Genomic DNA, 22,583 nt, shown 5'->3' on the forward strand with positions numbered 1-22,583 from the left:
GGCTTCTCTACCCATACACTTACTGAGCAAAAGAACAAATTGATACTCAGGGGACTTTTGAAGTCTGATTTTGAAGAGGCCATTTCTGGGTCCAGAACTGAAGCTAACACGTCATCATCATCCTCTTCTTCCACTAGTAGAAAAAGACCTTCTTTGCTTGCAAGTACCTTGGAATTGTCCAAGAAGGTTTCTAAAGGACCTTTGGTGCCAAAGAGTTCTTCGGCATCGAAAGTTACATCTGACTCGGCACCTACAAAATTATCAGCGCCAACAGCAACTTCTTCAGTACCCACAAAGATTTCAGTGCCAGAACAGACAAAGTTGCCTTTGCTCCCAAAGACACAGTAGTCACTGGCTATTGACCCCTTTAAGGACAGGCCACCAAGCCCTCTCATCAAAGTGAGACCCCTTAGGTCTCCTTCAACTGCCTCAATTCTATCCACTAAGAGTCTCTCAGAGGCAGACATTATGAAACTGGTGGATCAGCTCCTGATGGCAAGGGGATTGTTCTTGGTTCCCAGCCACTCCAGCGTCAGAACCAGCCTACCTACAACACCACCCTTTCCTCCTCCTCTAACTCCTATTGAGTCATTGGAGTCCTCGGTTCCGATACTCCCAGCGTCGACTGTCTTGGTTTCGGTAATGTCCTCTTCTCTGCTGCTGAGAGCTGCCTTGAGCTCCTCCATGCTTTTGGCACCAGAGGCCTCCCAGGTCAAGACTGTCTGGCTGAGTCCAAGGTGCAGGGGTCAGTTTCCTTAACTTCGGAACTGTCCATGTCCCTTGGTCCCTCGGTCATTGTAGGATTATCCCAGGCTTCTCTTTTTGAGGTCACCTCCTTGGTGTGGGGTGTGACCCTGGTTCTGAAGGAGTCTATTTCAGTTCTGGGCTCCCATCCCTGTATGGGGGGGGGCAGCCTTCTGGATCATGGAGAAGGGGACTGGGGACTCACAGTCCATGCCATCCCTGTCAGGACTAGTTTCTACATCCCCTCGACCTGAGCTGACACCCTTCTCATCCCCAGGACACAGGACAAAAAGTCCCAGAATAGGCCCACTATGCTGGTTTCCTGTTTGGACCCTTCCCAAGATCATTCCCCCCGAGGAAGTACCTGTGAAGAAGAAGTGCAAGAGGAAGCACTTAGACTCCGCTGAGGAGTCTTTCACCGGAGATACCGATTTTGATGAAGAGGAAGGTTCCCCCAGGTCACCCCCTGATGATGTTTCCTTCAGGGACATCCTAGAAATCCTGAAACAGAGGGGTGGCTGATCTTCCATCCAGCCTTTCTCAGAAGAGTTGGTACACCTGGAGGCTTTTCATGCCCAACCCTCTACTTTGATCTCTCCACCCACTGACGATCTCATTAAGTTGATCACTCAGTGAGTGTGGTAGATGCCCGACTCCATCGAGCCAACCGCCAAGATCCTACTTGTATCCTATCAGCCCCCAAGAATGAGCCACACTGGTCTAAAGGCATACCCATTGACACCATGGTGATAGCAGCAGCCACGAAGAAGGAACTTGCTGAGGAATGTCCATCTCTCCATCCTCTTAACAAGGAGTCTCGGACTTTGGATAGGTTTGGGAAGCACGTTTATATGTCAACCACCTTCACTCTTATGTCCTTGAATTATATGGCTCACTTTACAAGATTACAGAGGGATCTGATCAAGGAGCTCTCAGATACCCTCTCTGGAGCAGTAGCTCAAGGGGTATGGGACAAAGTTACCTCTCAGCTAGCAGCCCTTGATGCAATTTTTAACTCGTCCATGAGGCTGATTGCTCATGCAGCTGAAGGGACGACTGGAGTAGCGGGTTCAGGCATAGCCATTAGAAGGCACTCCTTGATGTACTTGTGTCGCTTTGCAGAGCCATTTAAAGCATCATTTATCAAAGCTCCATTTGCCGGAACTACCCTTTTTGGTCCCAAGGTAAAAGACACTTTAGCCAGATGTGAGAAAGATGGCATGACCCTTCCTGCTGTTGGCGTATGTTTCTCCACTCCTCAGTGGCCTTATTCTAGGAACCAGAGAAGTGGGACACTATGGTTTAAAAAATCCAAAGGGCCTTTCCAGGATTTTTAGTGCCCAAAAAACAGGGATCTTGGAGACCCATCTTGGATCTGAGCCAGTTCAACAAGGCAGTTCAGAAAACTAAATTCCGGATGGTCTCGGTACAGTTGATACTTCTGTTCTTGGAAAAAGGCAGTTGGATGTGCTCGGTAAACCTCCCGGATGCCTATTACCATATAAAAATGGAGAAATGCTCCAGGAGGTCTCTGTGCTTCCAGGTGGGAGCCAGTCATTTCCAGTTTGGAGCACTGCCCTTCGTACTCATCACAGCCCCGAGGGTGTTCACCAAATGCATGGCAGTGGTTGCAGCTCATCTCAGACTGCAGGGATTTTAAGTTTTTCCATACCTTGACAACTAGCTCCTTACTGCTACCAGCAGGCGTCAATTACAACAAGCAAGAGATTACACTCTACACCTGTGTACATCTCAAAGTATAACAATAAATTAAAAAAAGTCTAGCCTACAACCTTCTCAGCACTTAGACTTCATCAGAGCCCGCCCAGATACTGTCACAGGAATTGCATCTCTTCATCCAGAAAGACTGCAATGCATCAAATCCCAAGTCTCTCAAATTCTAAGAAACAACAGCGTACCAGCAAAATTAGTCCTAAAAGCGCTAGCTTCAATGGCAGCAGAAATAACTCTTGTTCCCTTAGCAAGATATCACATGTGAATCTTGCAATAGTTACTTGCGCCCCAGTGGTCTCTGATGCACCAGCCAATGTCTTACCCAATCATGGTTACAAATCTCTGCAAACAAGATCTTATGTGGTGGCTCCACTCTGATTAAATTCGCTTCAGATGAACGTTCATACTTCCCCAACCCCAAGCCACAATAACTATGGATGCTTCCCAGATTGGGGGGTGGGCATTATCTGGGAGGAACAGTCCAAGGCACATGGTCCCAACTAGAGGCCAACTTGCACATCAGTGTTCTAGAGATGAGAGCAGAGCTTTTAGCATTGCAAGCCTTTCAGGATGCCCTTCCTCTAGAGACAGTAGCAATTCAAACAGACAACATCTCAGTGGTCTGGTATACCAACAAACATGGGGGAACCAAATCTTACCCATTGTGTCATGAAGCCCTCAGAGTCTGACAATGGGCGATTTCTTCCAACCACTTTCTCATAACAATGCACATTTTGGGGAGCTCCAACTTGATAGTGGACAAGCTGAGCAGAACTATTCTCATGCCTCATGAGTAGTCTCTCAATCCTGGAGTGGCAAACAAGATTTTTTGTCACTGGGGCCAACCTCACTGCGATTTCTTTGCCTCACCCTTTTACAACAAGTGCAGAAGTTACTTCGCCCTAACTCCCCCAACGAGGGAGTCACCCAGAGATGCCTCATTCACGATTGCCCCCCCCCCCGGTCTTCTCTATGCCTTTCCTCCAACTCCCTTGATATCGCAATTTCTAAAGAAAGCCAAGAGGATGGAGAACTCAATAATCCTCATTGCTCCTTTTTGGCCTCAACAGGTTTGGTTTCACTTCCTTTGGCCTCACATTCTTCAGAAGCCATGGATTCTGGACCCAGCTCCAGATCTGCTGTCCCATCTGGAAGGCATGGTTCGTCCGAATCCCCAATATCTTAAGCTCACTGCATGTCTTCTCCAATTCCCATGATTGCCAGGCATCCTTCCCTATCATCTCCTGTCCATCAAGTTATTGTGGCTCATCACAAACCATCAACTAGGAAACTTTATCAAAGTAAAATGAAAAATTTGCAAACTGGGCTCTCAGCAACAAACTTGATCCTTATTTGACCCCAGTTCACAAGGTCTTGGATTTCTTAGCCAACCCCTATCAATCTGGTTCCTCTGCATCAACAATTAAAGTTCATCTAGCAGCCATCTCAAACTTTCATATTGGATTCGATGGCTCACCTTTAATGTCCCACAGTCTTTGAAAAGCATTCTTAAAGGAGCTTCTTATGTTAAGACCCCCATTTAAAGAACCAATTCCTCCTCGGGATCTAACAATAGTCCTACAGTCCCTTACTTCGTCCCCCTTTGAACCATCAGTGACTTGTGACTTAAAGTGTTTATCTTGGAAAACTTTATTTTTAGTGGCTGTTTCGTCTGCCAAAAGAGTATCTGAACTTAAGGCCTTATCCTGCAGATCTCCATATTTAATATTCCACAACAATAGAGTTGCACTTAGGACCAATCCAACCTTTTTACTAAAGGTAGTTTCAGAAGCCAATATTAATCAGACTCTTCAATTGCCAGTCTTCTTCCCTAATTTTACCAGTAAAGAAGAGTATTCCCTTCATTTGCTAGATGTCCACAGACAACTGTGTTTTTACTTTCACAGAACAAAGGACTTCAGAAAATGTGATCAGTTATTTGTTGCATTTTCTTCCCTATCTCTAGGTAATCCAGTTTCAAAGGTTACCTTAACAAAATGGCTTAGAGAATGTATTACTTTTATTTGTCAGTCGAAAGGGCTCCAGCTACCACTCCCAGTTGAAGCCCATTCAACCAGAGCAGTAGCATCTTCTGCAGTTTTTCATGCCAGAGCATCCTTGAATGACATTTGTTCAATGGCCACTTGGTCTTCTCCACATACTTTTATCACATGTTACAAATTGGATCAGGTCTTGAGGGGAAGGGCATCATTTGGTTCGATGGTGCTCAGGAAAATTCTTCCATGAGACCTCTCAAGACTTAAGTAGCTGGGAACTCTGTCCCACAGTCAAGGACTGAGTGAAGATTGACAACATCAGATGAAGTTATGTTTTACCATAACGTTCCATCTGTGTTGTCGATCTTCACTAAACCTTGACATTCTCCCCTCCTTCCCATATCCTGAGACTCTTAATGGACTGAATCTTCCATGGCTGGCTTCATATTACGAACCCATATCTGGTCTCTGACTATTATGTTTATTATTACTATAATTTCTGCATGTCTGTCTGCCACTATTTTTGGCAAACTCGATCTGACGTAATTTTGAGAGGAGCATTATGGGTAGAGCCTGGCTCGAGAGTTTGAAAGGCACGAGCTGAAGTAAACGGCCGAGTCAGTTCTGAGGCTCAGAACCGAGCCCACAGTCAAGGATTAGTGAAGATCGACAACACAGATGGAATGTTAGGGTAAGACATAACTTCTTTTTTATCGCATTTGCAGGGTCTAGAAAAGGCCTACCAGTTACCAAAGTTAACTTATCCAAGTGGATTTCTAGTTGTATCTCCTTAAATTATTCATCAAAGACCATGAAGCCTGACAACTCCATTCTGACTCATTCTACTAGAGTGATGGCCACATCTGTGGTCTTCCAGACCAATGCTTCCTTGGATGATATTTGTGCAGCGTTCACTTGGGCAAGCCATCATACCTTTATCACTCATTACAAATTAGATTTGGTCTCCAGGGGAAGGGCTTCCTTTGGCATGATGGTTCTGAGGAATATTCTGCCATGAGTCCACCCTGGATAAAGGTAGCTGGGGACTCTGTCCCACATGTGAGGAGAAGATGAAAAGTTGACAATATCAGATTAAGAAGGTATGTACTCACCATAACGTTCCATCTGTATTGTTTGATTTTTCATCTCTCCTCACAATCCCACCCTCCAACCCCCATCCTTGGATTCCTTGTTGAACAGGAAGAGGCTTTCTAGGGTTAGATTGAGTTCCATTAGACTCCAGAAATTGCCTCATTTAAGGTTCATTTGGGCGTTAGATACTTGCCTCTACTTTCTACTAATATTATCACAGCAAACAAGGTCTGAGGTATTTGGGAGAGATGCATTGTGGGTAAAGGGGAGGTATCCAATAGCTTTTTGATTGACATGAGCTTGCTAACAGTCAAGTCAGATCCAAGGGCTCAGATCTGCGAACCCCCCACATGTGAGGAGAGATGAAAAATTGACAGTACAGATGGAACATTATGGTGAGTACATAACTTCTTTTTCTAGAGACCTAAACCTACAATATTATATCAACAAGACCAGATGACATGACAAATATGTACCCCAAAGTATATTCCATTTCTGGAATAGACTGCTATCAAGCAGAGTACTTACTTCCCCTGAAACCTTTAAAACTCACCTAGATGGGTGATTGCAAATTTTATCATAAATATGTGGAGAAAGTCAACTTAATAGTGGGCAATGCTAGTTTCCCACCAGTAACGACTGATGTGGTGAGTATCTTGATGTCTCTTTTGGCCATAAGCTTAGTAAGAACCTGAATTTATAAAGTATGATGGGACATGTGTCTGGGGTGTATGTCCTATCCAGAATCTTCATTGGAGACTGGAGATTAAACTGGGTGCATCTGCTTACAAGGAGAACAGGGGGATGTTTGAGGTTCTTCATGCTACTCAAGTCAGAAGTGACAAGTTTCATGACACCCATGCAGACGGGAGTTGAAAGTTCGACTGTTGGATCCTACACTAAGGCACTGTACGAGCACATCCACTCATGCATGAATCGTGCCATCCCAAATAGAACCAAGTTGCTCTCCTCCAAAAAAAACAAGCCAATCTGGTGGTCCCCTGCTATAAACAAACTATACAACAGAAGGAAGAAACTGTTGCAGAAAAGAGGAAAATCCCAGGATGCAAAAAACTCCCTTACCAGGCTCAGTAAGAAGCTGAGATCCCTCATAAAAGCCTCCAAAGCTAGTTACGAAAATAAAATTGCCAAAGATTCCAAAGACAACCACAAGGCATTCTATAGTTTTGTCAAGAATCTAAATGGCAATGCTGAGATCTGCTCTGCGCTACAACAGAATGGCATTAAATATACTGATCCCAAGGATATTGCAAATACCCTGGCCGATTGATTTAGTGCCAACTTCACCCCCCTCTCACCCCCTAAAAGGCCCATCTCAATACCAAAAGATTGCCAAATTCCGGTAATCACGGCCACACAGGTAGAAGCCGCACTCTCCAAAGCTAAGAATACAGCATCCATGGGACCAGATGACATCCCAGGCTGTGTACTACATGAACTACAAAATGAACTGGCACCTCACCTAAGTGTCATGTTTCATCATAGCCTCACCTCAGGCTTCATGCCCACTGAGTGGCGCACAGCTACAGTTATCCCACTCCACAAGGGGGGATCCACCTTGGATCCCAGGAACTACCGTCCCATCATTCTGACAAGCCTGATCTGCAAGGGCATGGAATGCATTATCATGGAACTTATAAACAAAGACATTGGCAACCTTCAAACATTGGACCCCACCCAGTTTTGGTTCATGAAGGGCCGATCTTGTCTCCTGAACCTGACTAACTTCTTCAAATCAGTCTTCAGAGCTGTGGACGAGGGTAAGGCAGTCCACACAGCCTATATGGACCTCGCCAAGGCCTTCAACACCATCCCCCACTCTGGAATCATAGATAAACTTACTAAGCTGTGCATAATGCATAAATCCCTACATCACTCGATGGGTTGCCAACTGGCTTAATGACAGAACCCAGACTGTAAAAGTAGCTGACTCCAAATCCAGCTCCAGACAAGTGGAGTACCTCAGGGTTCAGTCCTGGGACCGCTCTTGTTTGACATCTACTTCTCTGAAGTACAGGCCAACACTAAGGGACTCTGGCTAACAAAGTTTGCAGATGACTGCAAACTGAGAGCCATTACTGAATCCCCATATGATGTGGATATTCTACAAAAAGGACTTAAAGAAACAGATGCTTGGTGCCAGAGCCATGGGGTCAAGCTTAATTCCAAGAAATGTATAGTTATCCCCTTAGGGAAAAACCATGTGCCCATGAATTACCACATAGGTGGCAGTACACTAAACACTGAAAGTCTGATGAGAGACTTACAGACACATGTGGACAGTGGTCTCACCTTCGATAACCACATCGCCACAACAGTCAGGAAATCCTTCTATGTGGCACACCTCATCACTAAGGGCTTTTCATCCAGGAAAAAGGAGGTCATTGTCCCACTGTACTCATCCCTCATTAGACCCATTATAGAGTATAACGCCCCATTTGTTATGTACCTCACAAGACATCTGAAACAGCTGGAAAGACCACAGAAATACCTCACTAAAAGAATCACAGGCCTAAAGCAGATGCCATATGCTGACCATCTAAAAAAACTCCAGCTGTACTCTGTGGCATATCGTCTACTCAGAGGCGATCTCTGCTTAACACACAAGGCCATATCAAACCCTGAGCTGTTGGACATGCTCCACTTAAAGAAATCCAAATCCCTCAGAGCCACACGCTCTAGGGATCTAAACCTTGTCATCACAATGAACAAAACATGTTGGAGGGATAGGTTCCTGACCCAGAGACTCCCCATACTCTGGAATAGACTACCCATACATGTCAAGCAGAGTGCCTCCTTGACCCTCTTCAAAAGGAACCTTGATGATTGGATGGGAGATAGGAAATTCACCCCGGGGATCATGTCAGTCGCCCTGCTAAACAGGGGTTCAGGGAAGTAAATATTGTGGGACGAAATATCCAGGGAATTGTTATGGCTAGGCTTGTACAGGCCCTAGGGCTGATAGCCTAGTACCAACCTATGAACCTAAGACATGAGTGATATTCATTTGCATCACCAGTTACACACCAACTTGCAAGGATTAAAGAGAAAACTCACTGAAGGTTGCACATCATGGTAGATTCACAGTAATCGGTTTGAGGGTCTGCAGGCATGGGAGTAAAAAGTGAAAGCAAAAAGAAATGACTAAATATACATAAGGGGCATATTTCTTTTGATGTTACTGGTTTCTTTAAACAAACTTGACTGTTTCTAGAAGCATTTTATATCATCCTTATAAACAAGGTTTATACTCAGAAAATATGTATATGAATGTGCATCTGTGTGTGTGTGTGTGTGTGTGTGTGTGTGTATATACATATATATGTATGTATGTATATATGTATATACAGACACACATGCACACATACACACACACACACACACACACACACACACACACACACACACACACACACACACACACACACACACACACACACACACACACACACATCTATATATATGGGTCCCATTCAAGGGATCAAATATGGACTAATTGATGAAATCATGAACTAATTGATGAAAATGTTGCACAACTGATCAAGAGGTAATGAGGTGTGAAGAGGGGTTCTTTCCCAAATAAAAACACTGCTAGTGGTATTTTTGTGCCTAATACTTGGTGGTGACATTCACCCCAACCCTGGCCTATCCACTTTTGATATATACACCCCTCTACTAGTAACCTAAGCTACAATCCTACAATCAATAGACCAACTAATTCTCTCCTAGTCTGTCATCTCAATATTAGAAGCATTAATAACAAGGTACATGAACTGCATGTACTCCTGGTTGTCCACTCCCCTGAGATTCTCTGTCTATCTGAAACCTGGTTAAAACCTAACACTACAGACAAGGAAGTGGTACTACCTGAGTATAACATGCACAGGCTGGATCGTGTTTCCAGAAAGGTGGGAGGGGTAGCTATACTCTACAAATCTGAGTTAAATGTGGCCATGCTTTTAATCAAATCATATCTACCCCTACCAGGCTAGGTAAACCCAACCAAAAAGAAAGCATACTTGATTGGGTACTCATAAAAAGTCACCCACAGCTGTACACTGCTGGTACTCTCCCCAACGGCCTAAGCGATCACCTTCTCACTTATATAGTTAAGCACAAAGCCATTAATCCCCAACAACCCTTACTCAGAAAAGTTAGAAACAAAAAAGACTTTGAGCCAAATTCTAACAAGAACTTAACTCATGTAACTGGTCTATTGTAAAACACCTCCCATTAGAGGAGGCAGTTGCATACTTTAATAACAAATGTCTTGAGAGCCTAGATTTGCATGCACCTGCTCGTTTAAAGAGAACAAAAGCAAAAACTGCACCATGGCTTTCTAAAGAGTCTAGACTCAAAATTAGCCATAGAAACAAATTATGGGCTTTATTGCATTCTACTAAAGACCCCCAAGATCAAATTAAATATAGGCAATCTAGGAATGAAACCAAAAAAAATCCATTTTACAAAAACAACTCTCAGAAGTTTTGAGCAGGATTGAATAATCTACTTCATCCTGGACAAACTTCTACCCCCATCCCAGCTGCTAGGATTGATAAACCCCCCCCAAGGATGTTTCAGATAGTTTTAACCGATTCTTTACTGAGACAATTCAAGCCCTATCAAGCCAACTACCTCCTAGCTCCCCTGGTCCAGAAAGTACCACACCTAGAAACCTACCCTCATTCAGCTTCGAACCAGTGGCCACATCACTTATCCGTATCTTGATCAAAAAATTAAAACCCACCACACTCTCGGCTGATCAGCTCCCCACCGAGTACCTTCAAAAATCAGCTGATGCTATTGCCTACCCAGTATCAATACTAATTAATCAAACCATAACAGAAGCTAGAATTCCCACCATCTGGAAAATATCCTATGTAATCCCACTTCATAAAGGCGGTAGCTCTACTGAATTCTCCAGTTATAGATCAATAGCCATACTCTCTCCACTTGCAAAGATTATGGAAAAATGTTTTCACAGACAACTCATGCACCACCTAATCCAGAATTACCTCATGGCAGATACCCAACACGGCTTCCGTCCACACCACAGCACTACTTCAGCCCTACTAGCTTTCACCAGCACCATAAACCATAATCGCAACAACAGTCAATATTCTCCACCCTCTTCTTGGATCTTTCCAAGGCATTCGACATGGTTGACCACCAACTTCTAATACATACACTGCAAACATTCTGTCTGGATACAAAGGCCCTTCAGTGGTTTACATCCTACCTGAATGGGAGACAGTAGGCTGTTCTTTGGCAGAACAAACTCTCTAACCTACTACCCAACACCCCTGGAGTGCCACAAGGCTCTATACTAGGGCCCCTGTTGTTTTCCATCTTCATTAACGACCTGTATACTGTCATTCCAAAAGTCAGCTGTATCCAATATGCTGATGACTCCACCCTGATCTGCTCCACCACATCTCCAACAGACTTATGGTCTGATACCCAGTCCACTTTTAATACTATAGAAAACTGGCTTTCTGAACATCATTTGATACTAAATCCCAAAAAACTAAAATGCTGTTATTCTCACCAACACAAAGGTCTCCTGCTTTTACCTTTACCATAAATGCAAATGATAGCACATTAATCTCCCCTGATCCCTCTACAAAACTACTGGGTGTCATTATAGATAACATTCTAAAATTCAACCTACATGTAAACCAATCGATCAAAACCATCAATAAAAAACTAGGGTCACTTTACAGAATAAAAGTCTTCCTAACCCCTCCAGCTAAAATTGCCATAGCTCGCTCTCACCTTCTCTCAACACTTATATACACATCCCCTATGCTCTCTAATATAAACAAGACTGTAGTTAACAAATTCTCAACCTGCTATAACCACATCATCAGGTTTGCCACTGGGCTGCCTTTTAGGACACATTATTGCATCAGTCTTAACCAGCTTGGGCAGCTTGAGCTACCCAGTCTAATTCAGTATAACCAACTGATCATGGCTTATAAAATCCTTTATAATCCGGATAATACTCCTACACTTAAAAATCTTATCACCCCCTATCACAATCCGCAACTGCTTAGATCCTCTAACAGACTACTAATTCAGACAGCACCAGGGGCAGCAATATCCTAGACCTGGTTATTACCAACATGGGAAACTGGTGTTCCCCACCAGAGGTCAATTCCTCATTGGTCAGATCCGACCACAAGCTAATCAGCCTAGACATCCACATCCCACCCCCACCCCCAATTAGGGAAACCATCGTAAAAAACTTCTCCAAAGCCAACTTCACACTTCTTAAGACAGAAGTGGCAAACTTCATGACACCCATGCAGACGGACAATAGTGGCATGACTGCTGAATCCTACACAAATGCACTTTATAAGCACTTACACGAGTGCATGGATCATGCTATCCCTAATAGAACCAAGATGTTATCTTCCAAAAAAAGGAAGCCAATCTGGTGGTCCTCTGCCATAAACAAACTCTACAACAGAAGAAAGAAACTGTTGCAAAAAAGAGTAAAATCCCATGACTGGAGGAACTCCATGGTCAACCTCAGTAAGAAGCTGAGATCCCTCATAAAATCCTCCAAAGCTAGTTACGAAAACAAAATTGCCACTGACTCTAAAGACAACCAAAAAGCATTCTATAGCTATGTCAAGAATCTCAATGGGAACACTCAGATCTGTTCTGAGTTACAGCACAATGGCACTAAATATACAGAACCAACTGATATTGCCAACATCCTAGCAGATAGGTTCAGTGCTAACTTTACCCCCCTCTCACCCCCTAGAGGGCTCATCTCTATACCGGAAGAATGCAAAGTTCCTATAATCACGGCTGCACAGGTAAAAAATACACTCTCCAAAGCCAAGAACACAGCATCCATGGGGTCTGACAATATCTCAGGCTGCGTTCTACACGAACTACAGAATAAACTGGCACCCTACCTAAGTACCATGTTCAATCATAGCCTCACCTCAGGCTTTGTATCCACTGAATGGCACACCGCGACGGTTATCCCACTCCACAAAGGGGGAGCCACGATGGACCCTGGGAGCTACCGCCCCATTAGCCTGATGAGCCTGGTCTGCAAGGCCATGGAACGTATCATCGTGGAACTCATAAACAAAGACATTGGTAATCTCCAAACTCTGGACCCTACCCAGTTTGGATTTTTAAAAGGCAGATCATGTCTCCTAAACCTGATTGACTTCTTTGAAGCAGTCACCAAAGCCATAGATGAGGGTAAAATGGTTCACACAACTTATCTAGATCTTGACAAGGCTTTCGACACCATCCCCCACTCTGGAATTATAGATAAGCTCACTAAACTAGGTATAAATCCCTATGTCACAAGATGGGTTGCCAACTGGCTCATGGACAGAACCCACACTGTGAAAGTAGCGGATTCCAAATCCGACTTCAGACCAGTGACAAGTGGAGTACCACAGGGTTCAGTCCTGGGTCCTCTCCTGTTTGGTATCTACTTCTCTGAAGTGCAGGTTAACACAGAAGGTCTTTGGCTAACAAAGTTTGCAGATGACTGCAAACTAGGAGCCATAATCGAAACTCCTAACGATGCGGACAAACTACAAAAGGGCCTCACTGAGACAGATACCTGGTGTCAAATCCATGGCCTGAAGCTCAATGCCAAAAAGTGTATTGTCATCCCCTTTGGTAAAAACTCTGTACCCATGAACTACCACATAGCTGGTAGTCTACTTAATGCCAAAAATGTGATAAGAGACCTTGGGACACAGGTGGACACGAGTCTCTCCTTTGATAATCACATCGCCTCAGTGGTCAGGAAATCCTTCTACGTGGCTCATTTCATCACAAAAGGATTCTCATCCAGAAAAAAAGAGGTCATTGTTCCCCTCTACTCATCACTCATTAGACCCATTATAGAGTACAACGCCCCTTTTGGTATGTACCTCACAAGACATCTACAGCAACTGGAAAGACCACAGAAATACCTCACAAAGAGGATTACTGGCCTCAAACAGATGCCCTACGTGGACCGTCTCAAAAAACTACAGCTTTACTCCATCGCATATCGCCTACTCAGGGGCGATCTCTGCCTAACATACAAAGCTGTGTCAAACCCAGAGCTGTTGGACATGCTTCCCTTAAAGAAATCCCAATCCCTCCGAGCTACACGCTCTAGGGACCTAAACCTTGTCACCACAATAAACAGAACATGCTGAAGGGATAGATTCCTGTCCCAGAGACTTCCCATACTCTGGAACAGACTACCTATCTATGTCAAACAGAGCTCCTCATTAGCACTCTTCAAGAAAAATCTTGATGATTGGATGGGAAATGGAAAATTCACCCCAGGGATCACTTCTGTGGCTCTGCTCGACAGGGGCACAGGAAAATCATTTTCTTGGGTGGCGAAAGCCAGGGTACATTTTTTGGCTAGGCTTATATAGGCCCTAGGGCCAATAGCCTAGTACCTACCTATGAACCTATGAACAAGCAAAATTAACAATGCAGCTGGTGACTCTCTCTTTGCAAGATCCTGGAACTCACTTCCAGCTGATATTATTTTACTCTCCTCCTCCTTAGGTCAATTTAAAACTAGACTCAAATAACATCTGGCACTAAACTGGCTATGTCGTTGTATCAAGCCTGGCTAACTCTCTTCTAGATTGTGTAAAATCTATTAATCAGCTACTGTTTAATTTACCCCTGGCTTTCACCAGGGTTTTAGTCTAAGCTGTGGAACATTTTTATTATTGTTTGCTTATGCACTCTTTGTCAAAGTTATAATTGTAACATGTTTTTAATGTTTCTTTTTACCTGGAGCTTTTCTCCCCAGGCCTCCGCTGAAAATGGACATGCATCCAGTCGGACTATCCCGGTCAACAAATGTAAAATAAATAAAATAAAAATAAAAAATAAAATATGCAGCTGGTCAAATCAAATATTATTAGCTGTGTCATATTCCATCTCATGGACTGATAAAAATGTTGCACATCTGATCAAGAGGTAATGAGGTGTGAAGAGGGGTTCTTTCCCAAATAAAAACACTGCTAGTGGTATTTTTGTGCATGTTGGTTTGTCAGCTGGATTGTGTATTTGCAATTGTATATGTGTTTTTTGAGTGTGGGTGTCCATGGTCATATGAGTGTGTGTGTGTGTGTGTGTGTGTGTGTGTGTGTGTGTGTGTGTGTGTGTGTGTGTGTGTGTGTGTGTGTGTGTGTGTGTGTGTGTGTGACAGTATATTTTAATTTTATCTGCAGTGTATGGAGCATGCATAGTAGTGTGCAATAGTTTGGGTGTGTGATAATTTTTTGTTCACCTGTGTTGTGATTATTGTTGTTAAATCTCTCTCTCTCTCTCTCTCTATATATATATATATATAGAGAGAGAGAGAGAGAGAGATAGACACAAATATATATACTGCTGTTTACAAAGTGCATATTCTATGTTCTATCTTTTTGCATCTCATTGTTTTTAACACAGCATATGAATTACTGGAGGTATGGTATAATTACATTTTTTTCTACATATTATCTACCAGTCTTTTTATAGTCATTACTTCTTAGGAGCTACATATTCTTACACACATATTAAATATTTTATTTGGTATATTGTACTTTGTTCCTGCAAATGCCAAATATCGGCTATACTGTTAAGTATGTCTGTTTTGTTTCATCATAATTCATTATTCTTTGAACTAATTTTACGGAACATTCACATATTGGTTTGCACTCAATATGCAAATCTGTTTATTTAGTTGCATAAAAGAATGGCTGTTTACGACTCACCTCAGCTTTCTTTTCCTGCATATCTCTCAACCTCTTATAGCAAGAAATCCAGACAAAGCTATAAATAATGGGGGAACAAAGGCCTAAAAATAGGGAAAATTTTTAAATATTGCTCTTACAAACTTAGAAAGTTGATAGAACAACTGGTTTTGCATTAACATGGATTTTCTGAAGGGTTTGAAGACTGAACCTCAAATATCTGACATTATTCTCTGATTTCAACCCTCAGTGATTTGCAAAAAAATCCAAAATTTTATGAGAAACAAACAAAAATGTGAGACAGAAATCTGGATATTCTGTAAAAATCTGGACAGTTGAGAGGTATGCTTTGTTGTGCGGGACTTCTGCCTCATATAAGAGAATGTAGGTAAGTGGGGATATGTAACACAGACATATGCACACTGACATCTGGGCATTCCAGAGTGTCACCCAAGCTGGTACTGAAGAAAGGAAGCAAATGGTTTTACAATTTCAAGTTAGTAGGTGAAAAAATAAGGAGATATAACTCAAGTGATATAATTCACTATTACGGTACCTTCTCGAAGATTTGCTGTTACATGAGTATATTTACACAACACACTGTACTTTATTTTTCTGTACTTGTAAATACCAGTCACTATTTTATATCAGATGATACAGGTTTTGAATTTCCTTATGCCTTTATACTTCTCTTAATCTGGTTCATTGCTTTAACTTTTTTTTTAATCTTTTGCCAACCAACAGAATGCCTAGTTATTACCACAGAAAAAGCCAAGATGGGATAGAAAAAAAAAATCTCCAAAATGCAGCCTGGGAATAAAAAAAAAATGATTTCAGAATGACTTCACTTCTCATTCCTAAAAAGTAAACAAGTGGCATGTAGGTTACAACATATGATCCTACCAACTGAAATACTTGGATTATGCAGAATGCTTTTCAGCCAACTCCACCCCCAATACATCTGAAAAAAGTGAGTTCAAAACAATTTAACAAACAGGAGCAAAACGAAATGCCTTTACTTAGGCAAAGCCTGTCTCTCATTAAATGTTGTAGGACAGGTGTGAAGATCTTGAAGAGGTGCTTGCTGTTACCCATGTATGTATGTCAGTCTAATTAATAGCTGTGTGGTTTTAATTTTTTACAGTTTTACCTAAAGCAGACGGAACAAATATTTGTTCTTCTGCCAGTTTCTGTAATCATGGCTTTCATAACAGAAAGCTTTTAAAATAATTACTATGCATTTGGGGGCAGGGTGATATTTTATTTGTCTTAAGAATTTCAAGATAAAGTAAAAATCTGTTTTTTTTTCCTCCAGTGATCAAGTCCAGGCACTGTGAGTATTTCTGGAGATTATAATATCAGAATAGTGTTTCAGTACATGTCCATTACTAAATACAACCATGTCCCAGCAGTGTTATGCAGAAATGTTCTATTTTTCTATAAATATCTGTTTTTATATTTCATGGCAGAGGACAGAGGATCTGTGTGGAGATTTTTTCACACTCATTAGCAAATCATTACAGTTCCCAAAGTGCTTTCTTTACACAGTGGAGAATGGCAACGCCTTTGACTGAGGGAGATCCTCATGCACCCAGAAGAGTAGAAACTGCCCTCATGTGCAATAGCTCAACCTTATTTGTTAAGGAAAGGTGCTCTCACCATCTCTAAATTATCTTGTTGGGGGGCTTCCCCATCTCTAAACCATACTACATTTGCTGAGTGGCTTTCTCATCCACTGGAGCTGCCTGCTTTGGGGAATACGTCTTATATACTGATAAAGTGCCGAACTTTTATAGGGAATTCAGAACTACCCCCCCCCCATATTACTGAAAATAACTGTATTAGTGAAAATACTGCTATAATACTGAGAAAATATCACGTATGCATTTCTAAACTACCTTTCTCTGTAGAAATGTTCCAGTGTTACAGCTAAAACACTACACTTTGGTGAAATGTTCATTTACCTGTGCATTACTACAGTAATAAATATGACAATACAGAAGAGACATGGAGTTAAACAATGTGCATTATCACACAGAACAATGCCAAGGGCAGCTTGTATATTCAGGTTGTACTGCATGACAGTATGAATTTATGTATGTATTCACACAGAGTGAGTAAAGAGACCCCCAAGAAATGCTTACAAAGGAGCCTACAACAAACACACTTTTCACTTACATCATCTAGTTTACATCGGAGTAGAAGGAAGCAGTAGTCCACAAAAAACACAAAAACTGGCAGGCCAAAAAAGAGCCATAAAGATAATAGAGTGAACTATTAAGGATAAGAAAAAAATTATGAATTGTTACTGTTACAATCCCCAGTGGTACAGCGGTAGCTTTGTTACCTCACAGCAAGAGGTTCTCCCATTCAATTCTCGGCTTGGGAGTGCCTTCTGTGTAGAGTCTGCATGTCCTCCCCCACAGTTGGGTAGCGTTCGAAAGACATGTGTGCGTAAATGGGCATGCCTTCGTTGAAGGTTGGGCTTTGAGCTGGCACCTCTGCATTTTGTAAAAATCTACTGCCAATCATTAGCGGACCGGAGTTCCACTCTGGTGACCCCTTACCAGGAAAAAGCCGAAAGACAAACAACAACAACTGTTACGCAACAAACACAGAAATTCTGGACAGACGATATACAAAATGATTAAGAGAGAAATTAGGGGAAAGAAAAATACTTGCACAAGAAAAATGGTCAAACGCTTCAAATGAAAATTTATGTTTATTAATACAACAGATTCACGGAAAACATTATATAGGTCAAGAAACCTTGGCCATTTGGAAAAAGAAGCAACTGAGGAAGTGCAGAAATATAAAGAACAAAATCTAGAAATTGTTGAAAGGTATAAAAAAGAAGCATGGACATGGGAGACAAAAAGAAATCTGATATGATGCCATGTTTATGCAAAAGAGTAAGCCAAATTAAACAATGCAAAAAAGCAGTTTCAAAGATATTTGAAGAGAAATACAAGTAAAGGCACCCAGATATGAAAATTTCACACAACAAAAGCTAAGATCACAAAGGGGCACAATAGGGCAGACGATTAGTAAAGTAGAAGTTACGAAAAAATAGAAGCTGAGGTTATGGAATACCTGTGGAGTGAAGGATTTAGTGTAGGAAGTTTAACACAGGTTACATCATAGCATAATGAGTCCACAAAGTAAAGAGAAACAGGAGAAGCAGGAGACAGTTAAAGAAAAAACGTGAACATGGGAAAGAAAAAGGGATTTAATATGGTGCAGTATTTATGCAAAGGAGAAAGCAAAACTAAGCAACACAAAAAAGCAGCACCAAAGATATTTGAAGAGAAATACAGTCAAAGGCATCCAGTTATGGAAACTTATCCAGTACAAAAAATAAGAAAATAAAGGAGGAAAGTAGAAAAGAGGATTAATAATGGAGAAGTTAAAGAAATAGAAACTGAAGTCATGGATTGCCTATGATGCAAAAGATTTAGTGTAGAAAATCTAACTTTGATAACATCACAGCATGATAGAACGGAGAGTCCCCAAATTAAGGAGAAACCAGTGGAGTAGGAATCATCTAATCAGTTGCCATATGAAGATACTGTGCAGCCTTCAGTAGGAGACCAGTGCAAAATTTAAGTTGGAATTGCACAGCAAGGGAAGGAACAGGAAACTGTGGCAACTCTGATGCAATCAGTGTTGTGGAGTGATAGGCCAGTGAGTTCCCACATGAAAGAGCAACAGATAACACAGGATGAAACTGAAGAGACTATGTCACAGGAAGATGTTCCAGAACTTTCTGTAGAATGCCCACAGGAAATGATGAACAAAGAATGTGTCCTTAGTTTAGAAGAAAATGATTTAAGGGAAGAGTTGCTTGATTTAACAGAGATAGATAAACATATTAATATCAATTAAAGAAATAGATTACAGAAAGTCAATAAGACCCAAAATGTTAGAAGTTCAATAAAACAACAGAACACAGTAATCAAGACTGTTCAAAGAAATTCATGCAATATTACAGAAGTAAAATGGATATATAACTCTGCAGGTAAATTAATAACAGAAAAAGTCTTACCACAAAAACACAGGACAGTAAGGGAATGGAAGGGGAGAAATCAAATGACATCATGGAAGTATCATATAGTGAAAACTATAAAGCAATTAGGACAAGAAGTATCGCTGTTAGAAGAGTACAGAAGAGGGAATAGATAAAAAAATACTAAGAAAAATAGATGTGATAAAAGCAATGCACAGTATCAGAACAGATCAGGATGTATTGTACACTATTGCAAATAAACTAAAGATATCAACACAGGCAGGAAAAAACTTAGAAGATTTGCAGATAAATATAAAGGAAAAGTACAAAATAAGCAATTTATTGTTGACCCAAATATTTTTTACACAGAACTGGGAAACAAGGCAAAATTAATAGAAACACCACCAAAAAAGAAGTAGTGGACTCATTTTGGAGAAATATCTATGAAGATCCTGTGAACATAACACAGATGCTGAATGGATAGAATAAGTAAAAGAAAGAATAAAAAGTTCAAACATGCATGATATGAAATGGGCTGAAGTAATGTCCAGAGAAATTGAAGCAAAATTAAAAAAAGTTCCTAACTGGAAACCCCCAGGCTCAGATGCAGTACCTAACCTCTTGCTAAAAGTATTAACATCTTGACATGAAGATTTAGCCTTGGGTAAGCGCTATTTATATGCATACTCCAAACAGACTCCAACCTGGTTAACAACAGGAGAAATTATACTCCTCATTAAGAAAGAACCTGCAAGCTATCCTAAAAACAATCACTTACCTTCCAATGATATATAAACTATGCAGTAGAATTGATGCCTACAGAGTTTATAGTCATTTAGAAGAAAACTCAATCACGGCAATAAAACAAAAGGGTAACAAAATAAATTCATATGGAACAAAGGATTATTTGTTGTTAAATAAACTCATAGTGGAGAATTGTAAACAGGGGATGAATCTAAGTAAGAATGGCATAAACAACAACAAAAAAAAACATTTGACAACATTCCACATTGATGGATAAAAGAGTGTTTACAAATGTATAACATGCACTCTACATTAATCAATTACATTAGAGTGACCATGAAACAGTGGCAAACCACTCTGCAGCTAAGTTATGATAAAGGGCAAATTTTTATCCCAGGGATGAATATTCAAAGGGAGATATTCCAGGGTGACTGTCACTGCTGCTGTTTTGTCTTACATTTAACCTATTAAGCTGTCTGCTTAACAGCCATCTACTTAGTCTATAGTTACAATTTGGCTCCCACAAAACAACAAAGTGGAAAGACTTCTCATCTTTTTTTTGTGGATGATTTAAAACTGTATAGATCATCAGATGAGAAACTGAAAGCACAACTGCAAGTGGTCAAAACTTTCTCAGATGACATAAGAATGTCATTTGGTGCTGATAAATGTGCAAAAGCAACCTTTAAAGCAGGAAAGCTGCAACACCAAGAAAATATCACTCTAGCACAGGAATGTGATATAAAGGAACCTGTTCATGAGGGAGTGTATAAATATTTGGGAATTGATAAAGAAGAGACAATAAAACATGAACAAATGCTAACAGAACTCCATAAGGAATATTTTGGAAGACTAAAATTAATACTGAAAACAGCCATGACAGCTAAGAACAAAGTCTAGGCTATAAACAAATTTGCTCTTCCTGTTCTAGCTTGCAGTTTTGGGGTGACTGACTGGCTCCGAAGGTACTGAATCAGCTGGACAAGAAACCAAGAGAAATGCTTCACGCTTATCAAATGATATATAAAAATCAGTGCATACCAAGATTATATATTCCTTGGTCTGAAGGCGGTATGAGTCTCCTCTAAATTGATTACATGTATAGATCTGCAATCGTAGGACTGCATACATATCTTCTGACCTCATCAGATCCAAACATTTGAAAGTTTTGAAATATGAAGCGAACAAGTCTAAGATGACTTCCTTGCTTAGCTTAGCAGAAGCATATCGGTGTCAAGGGGGGATAGAAATCAAACCAGAAGTCAATAAAAATCAGGCAGCAACTGAATGTTCCAAAAAACAAAATCAAGAATATAAGGAGAAGGTCAGATGAGGCAAGAAATGTGGAAAAGGCATAAATATAGTTGCAAGTACAGAAAATTCTTGGAACAACATCTTGTCGATTAGGATTTAAGGCAGGAATGGTTAAGGACAGGTGAACTTAAACCAGAAGATGAAAGGTTAATATTGGCAGCCCAGGATTGTGGACTACATACATGTTGGTTTACAAGTCCATTGAGCTTGTGGGAGAAAAAGACAAATGCAGGCTCTGTAAAACATAATTGGAAACAGTCACACATCTTGTTGCTGAGTGTGTTACAATAATGGCAGAGGGTCTGTATAGTAAAAGGCATATTAAGGTGGCAAGACTGTTGCACTGGGGATTGTGCAAACATTACAAAATTAAAGTAGCTGAGAAGTATTGGAAACATGAGCTACAAAGCATTATAGAGAATGATGAAGTTTATATCACATGGGATCATCCATTACCAACAGTTCAAAAAAAGATGCTAGAAAATCAGATATAGTAGTCCATGAAAAGAAGACAAAAGTAGCATTGATCACTGAAATTGCTACACCCTATGATTATAATCTCTTCTGTACACAAAGTCATAAAATACCAGGATTTGCAGGCAGTAATGAGGGCAATGTGGAAGAAAGGTACACAGACAGTTCCATTAGTAGTAGATGCAATGGGTCTCATAAGAAACAATTTACCGTCTTATTGAGATATGCTACCAATACATGTAGCTCCATTTGAATTGCAGAAGGAATGAGTTCTGGGTACATTGTTTGTGCTCTAAAGAGCACTGTTGGCTAACATCAAAGATTAAAATAATACTAATTTCACAAATGTTAATCATACTTTGACTTAGGAATGGGGTCCATTCCCATCATGGTATTAGAAACCCAAAAGATTTGGAGAAATTAAACAGAGGGAACTGTATGAGGGTCCAAATGGAATAGAATTCATTCTCAAATCTTGGTGAGTACCTTCACAAGATGGACCATATTTTTACAAAATCTCACCAAGATCACAGTGATCTATAAAAAGGACAGCTGGGTGCACAAGTCCAAGGGTAAAATAAGTGCCCAATCCTGGTAGGCACACTGGTACTAGGAATGGAAGAAATGCCAGTGTACAATCCTCAAGAGTTGGAAACATTCCTATAATGGGATTAAGCCAGACTCGCGGGTAGGAAGGTCTCCCTGCTGTAGAAGGAAGTA

General features: G+C 41.0%; 1 protein-coding gene across 1 annotated transcript in view; it reads left to right on the forward strand.

Annotated features, from left to right (window-relative positions):
* The first annotated feature begins 1,487 nt into the window (after positions 1-1,487).
* Positions 1,488-22,583, forward strand: part of LGR6 (leucine rich repeat containing G protein-coupled receptor 6) — a 655,213-nt gene continuing 634,117 nt past the window's right edge. The window contains exon 1 of the mRNA XM_044076136.1: positions 1,488-1,576. Coding sequence (XP_043932071.1) covers positions 1,488-1,576 — 89 coding nt within the window. The remainder of the gene's footprint in view (positions 1,577-22,583) is intronic.

This window comes from Protopterus annectens, chromosome 7.part0, assembly GCF_019279795.1.
Source record: "Protopterus annectens isolate FY-2018-M chromosome 7.part0, PAN1.0, whole genome shotgun sequence".
NCBI classification, from domain to species: Eukaryota; Metazoa; Chordata; order Ceratodontiformes; family Protopteridae; genus Protopterus; species Protopterus annectens.